This window comes from Pelophylax lessonae, assembly GCF_965119305.1.
Source record: "Pelophylax lessonae genome assembly, chromosome: 5".
Taxonomy (NCBI): domain Eukaryota; kingdom Metazoa; phylum Chordata; class Amphibia; order Anura; family Ranidae; genus Pelophylax; species Pelophylax lessonae.
Window position 1 is genome coordinate 83,765,457 of NC_138772.1, and position 19,002 is coordinate 83,784,458.

Consider the following 19,002-nt stretch of genomic DNA (forward strand, 5'->3'; position numbering starts at 1 on the left):
TATATTACGCTGAGGGTTTTAGAATTGTAGCACCCTCCTAGGTAGGTGCTAGAGAGTGAGTATAGTTGTTAGCTCTGTCTGCCTACCAGTGGAGCAGCAGGTAAATCCTATATTGTACTCTGCTTAACAGAGAGCAGGATCTGCGAGTTAGGTCCGCTCAATGTGCTCAGTGTGTGATTCATGTGGTCTGGGGGAGTGTCCCTACTGGTCCAATGGGGAGGCACATTGGACAGTGGAGGAAACCTGACCAATGGGCACACAGGCTTTGATACAGCCCCAGTGATTGGCACAGACTGCTGTCTCTGTGCATTGTGGGGTGTGGTATAAAAGCCAGGAGCACATGTGCTCAGTGTCTTTCGCTGGTGAGCAGAGTCCCGGAAGGAGGGTGGTGGCTGCCTCCTTTTCTGCAGTGGTTGGTGTATGGTCACAGGCAGTCGGCCTGGTGAGCCAGATGTGAGGAGCTGAACCCAGAGGTCCAGGAGAGCTGACTAGGAGGAGTTGAGACATTGGAGAACCGGGCCTGACCAGGAAGGGGCCACTCTGGAGTAGAGTAGTCAGAGGACGGGTGTCAGCTGGAGGATAGAAAGGGGGTGCTATTCAAGTACCCTGAAGATAAGTGCTTAAAGAACTTTACCTCAGATTCATCTAATGGCAGGATGAAGCTGCAGCCTTACCGCATTCTCAGACAGATGTCCTCAGAATTGTGACTAGTTAGAATTTTTGAGTATCCCACTATTCCCATCCCTATATAAAATAAAAACAACTTTGCACCACGGTTGTCGAGTATTTAGGGGGTTGGACAGTAAGTAAAGAGGCAATACAAAGCCTACTCACTATTTTTCAAATGCTCTCTGAAAAGCAACCTAAACGCATGTCTCACATCAGAGAGCAAAGTCGGTTCAAATGAACCTGAAAAGCCAAATTGATTATTGATTTGACTCCACTAGTCATTAGAAGATTGAACAAATGTTCAGAAAACAAACATTTTAAAACAACATCCTAATTGGTTAGGGCCAGCTTAAAGGTTGTAAACCCTTACATATACCCACTGAAGTGACTAGCTTAGGCAATACACAGAGGTGACACAAACCCTTCGACAAAGGTTGTATCTGTTTATCTGCAGCCAGCAATTCTCCATAGCCTTCTAAAACACACAGACCAAAGACTATTTTTCATCCCCAGCAGGAAGAAGGTGGGAATCTGACGTCACACACTGCGCAGCATAGAGAGAAGAGCTGAGTGTAATCTGAGACCTGCGTGCAGGGAATGGACACATCCCCCGCTACACAGTCTCATAGTAAAACATGCACAGCTAAGGCTGTCAATCACCTTCTGTGTGCTGCAGGGGAGCCAGGCCATCTACCGAGATTCTGTGATGTGAAATTGACCTATCAGAAGCGATTAATGCAGATAGCAGAGAAATGACAGAGGAAACAGAAATCACACTAGGTGTGAAAGGCTTTGTTCATTTTTAATTTCAGAGGTTTACAGTCACTTTAAAGAGGCACTTTCCCACTAACATACAATGTAAGGGTTTACTTCTATGTTGACCACCAATGTGAAGAGGACAATTCTCCACTGACCAACAATGTAAGGGGACACTTCTCAATTGTATACCAATGCAAGGCGACTCTTCTCTGCTGACCACCAATGTAAGGGGGCACTACTCCACTGAACACCAATGTAAGAGGGCATGTCTCCCCTGACCACTGATGTAAGGGGGCATTTCTCTCCTGACCACCAACGTAAATGGGAACCTCTAATAACCACCAATGTAAAGGGACATTTCTTTACTGACCACCAAGTAAAGTACAGTAGATACTACTCCACTGACCACCAGTGTAAAGGGGACACTTATCCACTGACCTCCAATGTAGGGAGATTTCTCAATTGTCTACCAATGTAAAAGGGACACCTCTTTACTGGCCACCAATGTAAGGGGACACATCTCCACTGGTCATCAATGTAAGGGGACACTTCTCCACTGGCCACCAATGTAAGGAAGCATCTTTCCAATGACCACGAATGTGTGGGAACTCTCCTCTACTGGCAACCAATGTAAGGGGGCACTTCTCTACTGACCATCAATGTGAGGAGCATCTCTCCCGTGACCACCAAGAACACTTTGCATTTTGTGTTCTCTGATGGGACAAGGTAGGGGCGGTGAAGCCACAATGCATACTTACATGCATATTAACATTGGTCCATGCTGGACCAATGTAAATATGCAAAAAAAAAAAAAGGCATACCTAAACTTCACCTTTAAATATTATTTCAAAGGATCCTTAAGGGTAAAAAAGGTGTTCAAATAGAATAAGGTAAACTGGAAGTCCAGACTAAACCTATCTAATCTTAAACCTGCTCCCACTCCCATTCTAAGTCCTATACTAAGTAGACTGTAGAGGAAAGATGTGTATACTTATGCAGCACCCTCCTAGTTAGGTGTTAGGCTGCTTTGTCGATTTAGTCCTCTTTGTGCTCCTTTGTAATCAATGGAGCTGTTGATGATTGTTTTAGGCTGACCAGGGTCCCACAGGCTGTACATTTGATTGCTTCTCCCTACTTTCTGGAAAGCTCCAGAACATAGGAGTTGACTATGCTACAGTAAGCGAACAGTCTGAATATTTATGAGGTCCCAGCCAATCCTTGGGGAGGCATGCTCAGAAGGTGGCTGGAGAAAAAAAGGAATTGTCTGGAGCTAGATCAGTCAGTGTTCTCTTCCAGGAGGAGGGGCACCCAGCCTTGGGGGCTGTTGCCATCCCAGGCTATTTAGCTTACACCTGCCAAGAAGCTCAATGAGTTTCTAGCAGACACAAACTGGAGGGCCTATTCACTCAAAGAAATCTGTAAGGCTAAAGAAGGAGGGGGAATCTCACCTAGGGATCAGTCTGAAGGGCCACGTTTCAAATGTCTGCCTGTTGCAGGAGGAAGCCATCTAACTACTTAAAGCGGAACTTCACCCAAAAGGGGAAGTTCCACTCTTCCTCCTCCTTCAGTTTTGGCACTTTATATTTTTTTGGGGGGGGGGGAGGGGATCGCTGCTCTCCTCCCCCCACAGCAGTGAGCAGCTAGCTGTGAAGCCAGAAGCAGTCACAGCTAGCTGCGCACAGTTATTATGCCACTGCCGGGGACCAAAGCCCTTTGAAGAAACTGGCTAGATGAGGACACCACTGGATCCTGGGACAGATGAGCGTCTAATTAATAATGGTAAGCAGCTTTTAATAATAATCAATATATGACTGAAGTACCTCTTTAAGTACTTGAGAGTAGAGACCTGACAGCAGAACCTGGGTAACTCTGCTGCGTTTATCCTCTTGGTGCACGTTTGTTAAGGCGTTCCTGGTCTGGAGAATTGCCCATGGTGCTCAGTGCTGTCCATTTCCGTGAGAACTGATTTAGGGGACTGTTCCAAAAAGTAGCTGCAGAGAGAAGGGTGTCCTGTCATTAGTGTTTGGCATTCTGGAGTATCCCACAGCTCCTTACCCTATCCAAGTTACTCAGCATTAAATACAAAACAAGGCAACCCCTAGACTATTCATTAAGCTAGAGGAGTGAATGGTGCAGTGTGTCTTGCTTTGTGATCTCCAAATAGCGGCCCGGGGGCCTGGATGCCGGCCTTTGCCTACTTTTATGTGGCTCTTGGGGCACTATTTCATTCACTGACACCAACAATGGGGCACAATACCTCCCAATGACACCAACAATGAGGCACAATTCCTCCCAATGACACCAACAATGGGCCCCAACTCCTACCAATGACACCAACGATGGGGCCCAATGACAGTAATGATGGGGCACAATTCCTCCCAATGACACCAACGATGGGGCACAACACCTCCTAATGACACAAGCAATGGGGCACAATTCCTCCCAATGACACCAATAATTGGGCACAATTCCTAGCAATGACCCCAACGATGGTGCCCAATGACAGCAATGACGTGACACAACTCCTACCAATGACACTGTAATGGTATCGTGCGTTGGCACTCTAGTTTGTCAGGCCGTCATTTCATTCAAACGCTGTTGCAAGCATCCATCTTGTGTTGCGAGCTTAGTTGACAGTGTTGGAAATGGTCATTCTTACCAGCCTTTTGGCACTGAAATGACCCCCTGGGTCACTGAATGCCAGGTTCCTGCACAGCTGACATTTTTCACACCTTTACTATACACAAGCAGATTGACCAAGCAGGAGTTGTGTCTCCGAGGACAGCAGGGGGTCAGAGCAGATGTCCAGTGAAGCTGCCTTGTAAATTCCCAAAGCCAAAATTGTTAAGTTACATCTCACAATCCATGCTCAAATCATATCTTTTTACCCAAACATAACATATTAACAAAAAGTAGATATTTGAATGCCGCATGGCACGCTGACGAGACCGCACATGGTCACCCTGTAGTAAAGGAAAGTGAAACGATCGATAAGATACCCCCTCTGTGATAAAATATATTCATGTTTGATATTGTTTGAAAGCAAATGACATGCTTAGTTATAAAATATCAGGTTCAAGAATATAACCCTTACATATGTCAAGATATTAAGAGTGGTATGACTCTGTCCACAAAGTACATTTGAAATAGTCATAAACCACAGGACAGCCCTTTTGCCACTCTGATTATAATCGGTCAGGGGTGTCCGTCACCACCCCTTTTGAACTCAGAGAAAAGACAGGAACTGATAGAGAGCTGAGTTCTCATCCTAACATCGAGGCCATAACATCGCTCAAGGGGAACGAAATATCACATGTTCAGCTTCCGAAACTAAGGTAATACCAGGACCGTTTTAATGCAAGTATTTTCATCCTTTCTCTTCATATTTATCCATTGCTGTATTGTGTCTCTATTTTTTTTGTAACCCATTTTTCCGTAAATATTTTTTATTCGCACCAATTTTAACCTTTCTTATAATTAAACCTTATTTTGTAAAGTGTTAACTTTGTCTCTAAGCTCTTAAACGCAACTTGACCCAAACGAACCTGCCTCTTGAAGCGCGCTACTGTGTGTTGCAGACGGTTATTCTAAAGTCATAATTGATATTTGTACTGTTTAGGCTAACCTATCTGAAACATTCTGGTCTGAGGTGACAATGTGTGTTACAGACGGTTATTCTAAAGTCATAATTGATATTTGTAAAACCATGAGCGTCCGCTGGGCTCATTCAAAACGTAGCGGTGGTGACAGAGAAAGGGTTAATCGTTTAATTAACCCGGTGACAATCGCTCTCAGTCTGCTGGCATCTAGATTGTGATCCTGCAAGCTGGACAATCTGTGTGCCGGGTGCAGCTGAGAGTGGCATTGTTACGCAAGTGACGGCAGGGTGTGAGATTGCTTGGTCTTTGGTCACGAGGTGGATGAGAAGGCCAGGAGTCTGATACCCGCCACCGTCACAGACACCAAATATTGGGCATTGTTTTCTCCAACTGATGCTGGGATAGTTTCTAATACCGATGGCCATAGTCTGGCCACCTCTAAAGTCTGAATGACAGTAAATCGGCCCTTTGTTTAGAAAGTTTGGAGACCCCTGCACTATACAGAGTGAAGAACCTGGGATAAATCAGTGGCCCTTGCTGTGCTATCGCTACACTTACCTAATCTAAGGGAGCTCCAGGTCGGTCGCGTGATCTCCCCAGCAGCTAACTTCAGGGTAGAGGAGAGAGCGCTGACAACGACTGCAATGCCTGGGTGGTGATGTCACCCATAGACTTACTATGGGGCATCTGTCGTTGGCTGTCCCTCCTCTCTCCTGAAGCTAGAACTGGGAGCCGATCACGTGACCGGACCAAAGTGTCCTTACTTAGATTAGGTAGGTATACACATCTGTACTGTACAGACTAGTTAGGGCTTAGAACAGGGGTGGGAGCATGGTTGGTTAAGATTAGATAGGTTTAGACCAGACTTATACATTAGGCAGTAAAAGATCATGATGGCAACTCTGTTACTTTCATTTTCTGGCTAGCAGTGGATAAATGGAACAATCTGATTGGTTGATGTAGGCAATTTCCATTTTCACTTTCCCTTTCCCTTTTATACTGTGTTTATTATCTTGTTCAGCTTTTTCCGTCTAATTTTTCACAGGTATACCTGGAGATTTTTAAAAATTATTTCCAAGGATAGTTTCCTAATTAGCTAATAGATCTCAAATATCACAGTAGAAATTTAAATAAAGCTTGCTATATATAATTGTTTACTTCTACTTTTGGAAAGAGTGGCAAAGGGTTAGAACCTCTGTTGTTGTTTTTTTTTTTTTTTTTTTGTCTCTACTTAAAAAAAAAAACACAACCTGTAGGAGAAGATCATTTACACTCACCTGACCGTGATGGCTGCATTCGTTTTCTTTTAGGGCTTTTTTGCCTTAATTTTCACCCAGTGATCTGTCTAGTAAGTCTGTTATTTTTCATCTTCCTTTATCAGAACAAGCTGTCGAGCAAAAGTGACAGTTAGAGGGTTGAAAAAAACATTAATACTGACAGGGGTGCCTACAATGTTCTGCTTTTAGTAATTCATGTAAAAACTAGGACAAGGAAACAAGGCTAAGCGACTCAACTATGCATGAAAACATAGGAACCGGGGTGCAGAAAAATGACAGCAGGTCCTCTGGATTAATGAGTCAAAAATTTGAATATTTGGCTGTGTTAGGAGGCAGTTTGTTTGCTGAAGGGCTGGAGAGAGGTACAATCATCAGTGTTTACAGGAAACAGTGAAGCATCACAAATCATAGAAATGTGAAGCGCTACCTATCCAGCTGGCTCAAATAATTACATATAATGCAAACACTTATATTAAATAATTATATTAAAATATTAATATATTAATTATATTAATATATTAATGAAACAAACAAATATAAACATGGCAATCGTGGTAAGGACACCCTCATAGATCAACAAAAAACAAAAAAAGGCAATTTTAGTTTATAGTGACATAACACACTCAAAAGTAACATGCAGATGAAATAACCATACCATTCAGCAATCTTAAATGGATACTGTAAATCAGGGGTGTCAAACTCAATTTCATTGTGGGGTCATATCAGCAATATGGTTGCCCTGAAAGGGTCGGTTATATCTGTAGGTCTTGATGTCCAGAGCACCCCACGTCCCCTTACACCCTTACATGAGATGTCAAGAGTCCCCACATTATCAGAAGTCAAGAGTCACCCACTTTTCCTTACATCACAAAGCACCCCCTTACATTTTGCTGCTGTCAGGAAGAAGATGCAGGTGGATCTGGGAAGAAGTGCAGGGTCTGGAGGAGAACCAGAGGAGGGCTGGAGTCAGCTTCCAGAGTCTGCCGAATGCTGAGACCAGGGGAGGCAAAGGCAAGATGGTGTTTTGTGGCTGTGCAGAGAGGTGCACGATCTGTAGGAGGGGTTATGCCCTCCTCTCTGTTGCGGACTGCTGAGATGGGGGGGGGGGGGGGGTGAGCCTTTCTGCTGCTGCACAGAGGAGTGCAGGATCTGTCAAAGGATTTCTGTCCTCTCTGCTGCCAACTACAGAGACAAGGTGGGGGCAGAGACAAGGGGGGTGCTGCAGCTGCAGGAGAGGTGCGAGGGCCACATTAAATGGCCTGGGGGGCCGCATTCGGCCCACGGGCCTTGTGTTTGACACCTGTGCTGTAAATGGTTCTTATAAAAAAGTGTATGCAGTCCATTCACTTAGTGCACATGCTCATACACTCTGTGAATAATCAAAAATCCAGTAATAAACTTTAGTGCAAATCTTGTGGTTCTCTCGAAAAAAACAAAAGTGCCCTCTACTGGTCACACTATGCACTCACCTCCAGCATTGGAGAGGTTCCTTGAAAGCTTGGGGCTAAATTTTTACAAATTAAGTTGGCGATTTGGTTAGGATCAATGGTGGCCTCAATGCTGAGAAATCCAGGCAGATACTTATCCATCATGCCATTCCATCAGGGAGGAGTGTGATTGGCCCCAAATTTATTCTGCAGCAGGCCCAAAACCTACCCCACCGACCCCATACATACAGCCAAGATTATTAAAAAAGATGTATGGGATTTATTTTTTTTCAGAATCATACTTACCTAGGTGGATGCTACATATGTCCCCCACCGGCTCTAACACTGAGAACCTAGGCAACCTAACACCGCTGATCGCTCGGTTCTCAGAGAGCCGCCTCAGTCACCACTCTCTGCTATGCCCCCTCCTCACTCACAGGAGCGCTGGGCTGTGGAGGGGGCGGGAGCAGCCTATTTAACCGGTTGCCGACCGCCTCACGACTATATACGGCGGCCGTCAGCCCCGGGCAGGCAAAGTGACGTATATATATATATATATATATAGCCTGTCACTTGCTTGGGAGCCAATAGCGGGCGAGCGCGTGCCAGCGGAGGCGTGCTCTCGCCCCGGCTCGTTCCCCAGCAAGTCCGTGCATGTGACCGGCGGACCCGATGTCCGCCGGTCACTCAGCGATCGTCGGTGCAGAGGGAGAAAGGCAGGCAGCTGATGTAAACAAGCCGCCTGTCATTCTCCCCTGTGTAGGAATGGTGATCATACGGTTCTACTATTTAGGACCGTTGATCACTTTTCCTACACCAGTAGCCATGTCCAATCACAGTTAGAAGCACGCCCCTAGGGACACACTTAACCCCTCCTTCCCCAATAAAGTTAACCCCTTCCCTGCCAGTGTCATTTTGCAGTAACAGTGCATATGTATAGCACTGATTACTGCAGTAATGTCACTGGTAACCCCAAAAGTGTCAAAAATGTCAGTCAAGGGTCCGATCTGTCCGCCACACTGTCGCAGTACCGCAAAAAAATCGCAGATCGCTGCCATTATGTGTTAAAAAAAACGACAAAAATGACAAAAATCTTTCCCTTAGTTAGTAAACGAAATAACTTTTGCGCAAACCAATCAAAATACGCTTTTTGCAATTTTTTTTACCAAACATATATAGTATAAAATAAAAATGTTAAAAAATTTTGATTTTTACATTTTTTTTGGGGGAATTTCATATAAAAAAATGTGAAAAATATTGTTATTTTTGAAAAATTTATGCTCTTTTTTTGTTTATAGCGCAAAAAGTAAAAATCACACAGGTGATCAAATACCACCAAAAGAAAGCTCTGTTTATGGGGAAAAAAAGGACGTCAAATTCGTTTAGGTACAGTGTCGCATGACCGCGCAAATGTCCATTAAAGTCACGCAGTAAAAAATCGCAAAAAACCCCCTGGTCAGGAAGGGGGTAAAATCTTCCGGGGCTTAAGTGGTTAAAAAAGATGTATGGGATTTTTTTTTTCAGAATCATACTTACCTAGGTGGATGCTGCATCTGTCCCCCACCGGCTCTAACACTGAGAGCCTAGGCAACCTAAACCTAGGCAAACTAACACCGCTGATCACTCGGTTCTCAGAGCGCCGCTTCAGTCACCACTCTCTGCTATGCCCCCTCCTCACTCACAGGAGCGCTGGGCTGTGGAGGGGGCGGGAGCAGCCTATTTAAGTGGGGTACACACTAGTAGAAAATCTGCCGAAAATTCCCGTCCGAGACGAACAATTTTCGTTTAATGTGTATGCAGTACGTCCGTGAAAAATCAGATACGAAAGACCGCGCATGATCTGAAGTTGCTGACAACCCGGAAGTCTAGAAACAAATGTCCCAAAAAAAAAAAAAAAAATCAGACGAGAAATTTCGTGAACATTTATGCACTGTCAACTAAAAATGGTTATGAATGCTGAGCATGAAAGAGAAAAATCGGAGGATATTTTGTCCAATTTCCATCCAGTGTGTACGGGCCTTTAGGCCCTCAGCAGCTCGCTGAGAGGCTGAGCCGGGTGCTGGTCCAGGTATGTGAGCGGATCCCGACTTCATTGTCTCAGTCTTGCCCAAACATGGACCAGTTCTGTGACATAAGCAGACTGCAGACTTCAGCCCACTGTCTGCTGAAAATGGGTCACAGGAGTCCAGAAGGAACTTCACTCCTGTTACCCATAGGAGGAGTACAGCCAAACAAGCTTTGGCTGTACTTCTACTTTAAGAACTACACTATATTGTCAAAAGTATAGGGACGCCTGCCTTTACATGCACTCAAACTTTAATGGCATCCCAGTCGTAGTCTGTAGGGTTCAATATTGAGTTGGCCCACCCTTTGCAGCTATAACGGCTTCAACTCCTCTGGGAAGGCTGTCCACAAGGTTTAGGAGTGTGTCTATGAGTGTGTTTGACCATTCTTTGAAAAGTGCATTTTTGAGGTCAGGCACTGATGTGGACGAGAAGGCCTGGCTCGCAGTCTCCGCTCTTCATTCTAAAGGTGTTCTATCTGGGTGAGTTCAGGACTCTGTGCAGGCCAGTCAAGTTCACCCACCCCAAACTCACTCATCCATGTCTTTATGGACCTTGCTTTGTGCACTGATGTGCAGTCATGTTGGAACAGGAAGGGGCCATCCCCAAACTGTTCCCACAAAGTTGGGAGCATGAAATTGTCATAAATGTCTTGGTATGCTGACGCTGTAAGAGTTCTTTTCACTAGAAATAAGGGGCCAGGCCCAACCCCTGAAAAACAACCCCACACAATAACCCCCACTCTCCACCAAATGATTTGGATCAGTGCACAAAGCAAGGTCCATAAAGACATGGATGAGCGATTTTGGAATGGAGAAACTTGACTGGCCTGCACAGAGTCCTGACCTCAACCCAACAGAACACTTTTGGGATGAATTACAGAAGAAACTGCGAGCCAGACCTTCTTGTCCAACATCAGTGCCTGACCTCACAATAGCGCTTCTGGAAGAATGGTCAGACATTCCCATAGACACTCTTAAACCTTGTGGACAGCCTTCCCAGAAGAGTTAAAGCTGTTATAGCTGCAAAGGGGGAGTGGGGCAACTCAATATTGAACCCTACAGACTAAGACTGGGATGCCATTAAAGTTCATGTATGTATAAAGGCAGACACCCCAATACTTTTGACAATATAGTGTATCTACGGTGTAAAGAACATAGAGTCCTGGAAGTGGTATTTTGGCTCCCACAGAGCCCTGATCTCAACAATATGAAGAGACAGAAGGATCTGAGGCAGCCTACATCCACAGATGACCTGTGGTTAGTTCTTCAAGATGTGTAGAACAACCTACCTGCAAGTGTACCTAGAAAAATCGATGTTGTTTTGAAGGCACTATTTTTGAAGGTACTAAGCCACGCCCGCTATTTTGCATAGTTTAAACCACGCCCATGTGTGCAGCATTACTCCTCTCTAACTCGGCCACACCTACAAATAAATGCCCCACCCCTATTTAAAATAAGACTCCGCCTCCATAAAGTGTCCCTATTCATTTTTTGAGAATGTTGGCAACTATGCAGACAGTGTGGGATCGGGGCCTGCTCACCCGCACACATGACAAATTAGGACGTGCAGCTGTGTCTGTGCAGCCGCTGCATCCCCATACATTGACATGGGCTGCCTGCGCACAGGTTTCGCAAAAATGCCACTTCAAGACCCCCTAACGTACATTCACATTACGGGTTGGAGTGGTTTCTGGCTTAGTCGGAACCCGGTTCTGGCACCTTCAAAACTGAATGTATGTAGTAGCAAGAAGTGCTGGAGGGTCTATTGATGCTGGCTGCTGGGGGATCTATTATCACTGGATGGGATCTGTTTTTGAATGTGGTGTCTATTTTTGCAGAGGGTCAATTGTTGCTGGCAGGGATCTAATGATCCTGGCTGCTGGAGGGCAGTGTTAATTTTGGCAGCAAATTTCAATTTAGTTTTAGTCTTAGTCTTAGGACTAAAATGGCATTTTAGTTTTAGTCCCATTTTAGTCTTCTGCAAGTGTTTTAGTTTTAGTCGTATTTAGTCGACTAAAACTCCAGTATAGTTTAGTCGACTAAAACGCCCTACATTTTAGTCGACTAAAACTCATTTTAGTCATCTATAATCAAATGGGTGTAGTTCAATTGTAATTTGTAATGCATTATTTAAGCATTTCTCTACAATTTCCAAACTCATATATACTGCTGGTCCTGGAGTGAAAAATCTAATATGTTATTATTTATGCTTTGGGCATGCACCAGTGTTAATTTTTGGCAGCAAATTTCGATTTAGTTTTAGTTATAGTCTTTTGACTAAAATGCCATTTTAGTTTTAGTCATATTTTAGTCTTAAGACTAAAATGCCATTTTAGTTTTAGTCGCATTTTAGTCATCTGAATTGTGTTAGTCGACGAAAACGTTTTAGTCAGTTTTAGTCGACGAAATTAACACTGCTGGAGGGTCTATTGATGTTGGCTGCTGGGGGATCTGTTGTTGCTGCTGGGGTCTATTGTTGCCGGGGTAGTATTTTGTTGCAGGGGGTCCATTGTTGCTGGGGGAGTCTATTGTTGTGGGGAGGATCTTCTGTTGGTGGAGAGAGGGGTGTATTATTGCTGGCTGCTTTCTAGTTATCAAAACAAATTCCATAAAATTTTCTTAGCACCACAAAATTATACTTGCTACTGTATTCTCTAAAAGGAGTGGTACTGGGAGGTGGGTGTTTGAGGTGGGTGGGGCGGAGACAAGGGGTGCCTCAGAAGGGCGGAGTTCTTGCACCTGTCCTCATCAGGCTATCAGCAATAACCCCAGTATTTTTTTTTTCAGTCCACGATTCTCTTTCAGATAAAAGTGCTCCGAGCAGCTGATTTGCTGCAGTGGGAGGGGTCGTCCTCCCCCCTCCCACTGCTTGCTAGTGATTCTCGGGCTTACCATTCTCACCATTGAGCCTGGGAAATGATCCGCCAGTTCGCGCAGCTAGACACAGAGGTGAGGCTAGGAGAACTGGAGCAACGTCATGACGCCACTTCCGGTCTAGGGCGGATGTAAACACATTTTTTGAATGCTTTAAATCAATGTTTATTTATTTGATGCTTTTAAGGGTGGAGGATAGATATGGGGTCTTATTGACCCCAGATCTCTCCATAAAGCAGGGCCCTCTAATTCCTCTTGTATTGAATTGTATTGTAACTGTATTGTCTTCCCTCATATTGTAAAGCGCTGCGAAAACTGTTGGTGCTATAGAAATCTTGTATAATAACAATAATAATAATAATAAAGAGGGCCTGTTACAGTTAACATTCCCTGTGATAGGAATAAAAGTGCAAAAATAATAAAATAAATATTAATATATATATATTTTTTAAAGTGCCCCCATCCCTCCATGCTTTTGCGCAGAAGTAAAAACATACGTAAGATGAGCGCGCATAGGTAAATGGCACATTTGTGAGGGAATGTCTGCGAACGTTATAGCAAGAGCAATAATTCTAGCTCTAGACCTCCTCTGAACTGGTAAACTGTGAACGTTTTTATAGCGTTGCCTTTGGAGATTTTGTTTTTATTATAGTTTGTTACCATTCCACGAGCATGTGCAATTTTAAAGCATGACATGTTAGCTATCTATTTATTCGGCGTGATTTCATCTTTAATAATGTACTAAATAATTGGGTTATATATTGTGTATTTTTGCAATAAAATACAATAACGTTTTTTTTCCCAAAAAAACTGCGTTTGAAAAACTACTGCGCAAATAACGTGAAAAAACAAAATTGAAACAACCGCCATTTTATTCTATAGGGCCTCTGTTAAAAAAAAAAAAATAATAATGTTTGGGGGGTCATGAGTAATTTTCTAGAATAAATAAAATGATTTTAACTTGTAAAGTGTCAGAAAAAGGCTTGGTCTTAAAGTGGTTAAAGCGGAGCTCCAACCCCCACCAAAAAATTAAAAGCCAGCAGCTACAAATACTGTAGCTGCTGACTTTTACTATTATGGCACTTACTGTACCTGTCCAGGGATTCCGCGATGTCCCCACCCAAGCTGATTCTTGAATTGGCTCTCAGGTGCTGGCATTGCCATCTTGGGTAAGGGAAACCGACAGTGAAGCCTTGAGGCTTCACAGTCGGTTTCCTACTGCTCATGTGTGAATCGCGCTGCGCTGTCTCAATGGGCCGGCTGCGGCAAGGGCTGAACTTCCGGATGAGTTCGCTGCGGCAAACTCAGGAGGAAGTGGGAGCAGGTACCTGTCAAAACCAGATACCCACTCCCCCCACAAGGTGCCAAATGTGGCAGATAAGAGGAGCTTACACTTTTAGGTGGAGCTCCACTTTGACAGTTAAAGCGGTAGTAAACCGCAGTTAAAGAAAAAAAATCCCCTGCAAGGCAATGTCATGATGCGCTAGTATGCATCGCAGAAGTTCTGGAACTTCTTTTGGGCAACAGGCATCCTGCAATTTTGTTTGCGTGATTTGCCAGGCAATAATCGTGGCGTGATTGGGGTGCCATTGAAAATAAACAGGATCGCAAGCGCGTCCTGCGTTTTTCGGCGATCCTGGGCACCAAGGTGTGAACGGACCCTAAAACATAGCCCTCCAGTGTCACGCTGTCACTGCTGATAGGGCTTTTATCTTCACCCCGTCTTCCTTCTGGTTTCCCAGCCTCCGGCTATATGGGTGACTGGGGACGCGATGACGTCACTCCCTCACATGCAGGTGGAAGCCGCTGTTTACAGCACGGGCTCAGCATGGTATGCCAGTGCAAGTTTAGGAGATATTCACAGTACCTACAAGTAAGCCTTATTAGATGCTTTTTGTTGCTGTTGTTCAGTCGTGTCCAACTCTTTGTGACCTCATGGGCCATATCGCGCCAGGCTTTTCTGTCCTCCACTGCCTCCCTGAGCTTGCATAACTTCATGTTCATTGTTTCGATGATACTATATATCCATCTTGTTCTCTGTCATCCTCTTCTCCTGTTTTCCTTCCATGCTTCCCAGAATTAGGGTCTTTTCCAATGAGTCCTCTCTTCACATTAGGTAGCAAAATTATTTGAGTTTCAGCTTTGTGATCTGTCCTTCCAGTGAATATTCAGGGCTGATTTCCTTCAGGATTGACTGGTTTGATCTTTTTGCTGTCCAAGGGACTTTCAATAGTCTTCTCCAACACCATAGTTCAAAAGCATCAATTCTTCAGCACTCAGCCTTCCTTATGGTCCAACTTTCACAGCCATAGGTTACTACTGGGAATACCATAGCTTTGACTTCATGGCACTTTGTTGGTAGGGCGATGTTTCTGCATTTTATAATGTTGTCTAGGTTTGTCATTGCTTTCCTCCTAAGAAGCAAGAGTATCCTAATTTCATGGCTACGGTCACTGTCTGACGTGATCTTGGAGTCTAGGAAGATAAAATCTGTCACTCTTTCCATTTCTTCTCCCTCCTTTTGCCAAGGAGTGTTTGGACCATAATTAGAGGCTTTAACCACTTGCCGACCAGTCACTTTGACTGTACTGCGGCAAAGTGGCTCGATTCCGTCCAGCGACGTAGACCTACGTCGCTGGACTCCTCCCCTTCGGGGCAGCGCTCGTGCGCCGCCGGAGGCTGGCTCCCTCTGTTTTCAGTCACAGCGGGAGTCGGGCCAGGGGAGGAGCGGCAGTGATCACCGCCGCTCTTCCCCGATCGTCGGGGAATCGAGTCTGGAGATCCGCCCGCTTGTGTAAACAGAGCGGGCGGATCTCCTAAGTGACAAACAGTGACAGATTGCAGGGTTCAGCATAGCTGAACCTACGATCTGTGCCTGTGTCACACAGTCCCCTCCCCCCACACACGTTAGTAAGCACCAGGCATACATTAACCCCTTGATCACCAATAAAATTAACCCCTTCCCTGCCAGTGTAATTTTTACAGTAACAGTGCATATTTATAGCACTGATTACTGTAGAAATGTCACTGGTACCCCCAAAAGTGTCAAAAATGTCAGTCAAGGGTCCGATCTGTCCGCTGCAATGTCGCAGTCCCGCAAAAAAAATCGCAGATCGCCGCCATTACTCGTTAAAAAAAACCACCAAAAATTACAGAATTCTTTCCCTTAGTTAGTAAACGCAATAACTTTTGCGCAAACCAATCAAAATACGCTTATATTGATTTTTTTTTACCAAACATAGGTAGCAGAAAACAAATTGGCCAAAAATGTTAAAAAATTAAGATTTTTACATTTTTTTTTGGGGGGGGGGGAATTTCATATAAAAAATGTGAAAAATATTGTTATTTTTTTCAAAATTTTCGCTCTTTTTTGTTTATAGCGCAAAAAGTAAAAATCGCACAGGTGATCAAATACCACCAAAAGAAAGCTCTGTTTGTGGGGGGAAAAGGGACATAAATTTCGTTTGGCTCGACCGCGCAATTGTCAGTTAAATTCGCACAGTGCCGAATCGCAAAAAGTGGCCTGGACGTAAGACAGCAAAAATCCTCCCGTGGTAAAATGGTTAATGGTGAAAGAAGACGCTGTATAAATTTGTGTATGTGCTGGGATTCACCACCAATAATGTTCAAAGATGATACAATGTATCTATATATGGATATGTGCAGCAATGTCCCAAATAGGCAACCTACATATACCTATATCAGATAGTTTGCTGTGTACTCAGTCATAGGTATGTGTAGGTTGCCTATTTGGCACATTGCTGCACATATCCATATATAGATACATTGTATCATCTTTGAACATTATTGGTGGTGAATCCCAGCACATACACAAATTTATACAGCGCCTTCTTTCACCATTAAATATTCAATTTTTGCAGGGTTTCATTCACTTTTAAAGGGGCAGCAGTATATGTTGGTTATTTAACCACTTTAAGACCGGAAGGATTTGCCCCTTCCTGACCAGGCCCCTATTTTGCTATTCGGCACTGCGTCATTTTAACGCACAATTGCGCGGTCATGCGACGTTGTACCCAAATAAAATCGATGTCATTTTTCCCCCACAAATAGAGCTTTCTTTTGGTGGTATTTGATCACCTGTGCAATTTATATTTTTTGAGCTATAAACAAAAAAAGAGCAACAATTTTGAAAAAAAAAAAAAAAAACAATATATTTTTCACATTCTGCTATATGACATTCTCAAAAAAAAATTAAAAATCTAAATTTTTTAACATTTTAGGCCAATTTGTTTTCTGCTACATATTTTTGGTAAAAAAAATCGCAATAAGCGTATTTTGATTGGTTTGCGCAAAAGTTATTGCATCTACTATCTACGGGAAAGATTTATGTCATTTTTATTGTTTTTTATTTTATTTTCACTAGTAATGGTGGGCAATCTGCGATTTTTAGTCGGACTGCAACATTGCGGCAGACAGATAGGACCCCTAACTGACATTTTTTACACTTTTGGAGGTACCAGTGATATTACTACAGTAATCAGTGCTAAAAATATGCACTGTTACTGTAATAATGGCACTGGCAGGGAAGGGGTTAACATTATGGATGATCAAGGGGTTAAATGTGAGCCTAGGGGAGTGATTTTAACTGTGGGGGGGGCGTGGCTTCTGAAATGACCATAGAGACATGTGATCCTATATAGAAGGATCACAGGGGCTCTATGATCATTCCCGGGAGAGGAACGGTCAGCTGTGTTTACAAGAGCTGACCGTTCTTCTCTCAGCGGGGAGCGATCGCGGAGCCGCCCGCTGCATCGGCTTCCCCGCCGCCGCCGGCCCGCACTCGCCCCCTAGACTCCCAAGAGCGAGTGACATGCAGCTATGGCGATTCGCCTGGGAGCGGCTGCCTGCCGCCGTCAACAGGTTAAAATTTAGGAGTTTGGCGCCTTCATTATATTTTATAATTAGAAGCTTACCAGAAAATAAAAGATGAAAATGTGGGTTTACCACACTGTAAGGGTGACATGTTTTTTTGCGTGTTCTGTGAACACACCCTAGATGAGGCCTTTAGTGAAGGTGCACACAAGGATTCAATGCACACTGTCAGCCTTTCACAGTGTGCAGTAAAATGTTGGCTGTACATACACTGCTCAGAGCTCAAAGACATGCAATGTAAATGATTAGAAATCTGCGGCCTTCTGTACTGCACCCCTCCATCCCACTGCACACAGGCAGGACGTCACAGTGCAGCCTCTGCAGGAGGAGCGCGGAGCGCACACTGTGGCGGTGTTTTGGTCCGCCGGGTGTACCGTAGCCGAGGCTGTGGCGCATGCGCAGTGCGCCCGGCCGGTGTCATGGTGCGCTGTATGAGGTTGTGCCCGGTGTTGAGGGCCTCTGGCCGGGCCCTGAGTACGGCGGCGGGGAGACAGCAGAAGAGGGCGCTGGCGGCGGACACAGCGGGTGAGAAGGGCTGGGGGGGTTTGAACTCCGGCCTGGTGGAGGTCACTGGGGCCAGAGGCTGGACACTGGAGGCAGACATGGCACCAGTACAAGAGCCCTTCCTCCATCCACCAGCCCTGTACTACTGATCCGGGGGAGGGACGGTCCCTGGAAGTCCTTACAGAACTTTATGTCCTATTATGTGGAGTGTCATTTCTAGGATAGGGAGGGGGACTGGGGATGGTGAATGGCAGTCAGGGGCCCCCAGGTGGCGCTGTGTATGGGGGGGGGGGTCAATGTACATGATTATACAGGACTGTTTAGGGGCCCATCACACCCAGCTATAGCTGTACCCCATGTGTTGGTGCACTGTGCTGCTGTTCTGTCAGAATACCGCTACCTATTGGATTCTCAATAATTCATACCGCAGTGCCTGTGTTTTTGTACATGGATATGCTGCGGTACATGGAACAATGGTCGCTGTCTGCATCTTTTCCCAGCACAACGCAACTGCATGTCACAGCATTTTGGTGGTGCATTGCAGTGTATATCCATGCACAAAAACACAGGCACTGCAGCATGAATGGCCCATTAACCCCATTAATATCAGCCTGGTATACCCCTTTGTTACCCATATTTCTGTTTTCAATGCTGTAATAGTATGACCGACAATTACCCCAGCACGCAAAGCTGTACTCAGATTACCCTTCATACCATTTTCTTAAGACTGGTAGAACTTTCTTTTTGTGGTATTTATTTAAGTGATTCTAAACAATCGCCTTGTAAAACAACCCATTCAGCTTAAGGGTCCTTTCACACGGCCGCTCCGTGTGTCCGCAAATCATCCCATCCGTTTGCGGATGATTTGCGGACATAATGTAAGTGAATGGCACTGCGGGTGTCAGCGGAATACCATCCGCTGACACACGATTTTC

General features: G+C 44.6%; 1 protein-coding gene across 1 annotated transcript in view; it reads left to right on the plus strand.

Moving 5' to 3' along the window:
• The first annotated feature begins 17,946 nt into the window (after positions 1-17,946).
• The window catches only part of MTPAP (mitochondrial poly(A) polymerase), a 71,566-nt gene continuing 70,510 nt past the window's right edge, over positions 17,947-19,002 (plus strand). Inside the window, exon 1 of the mRNA XM_082258509.1 lies at positions 17,947-18,088. Coding sequence (XP_082114635.1) covers positions 17,983-18,088 — 106 coding nt within the window. The 5' untranslated portion in view covers positions 17,947-17,982. The remainder of the gene's footprint in view (positions 18,089-19,002) is intronic.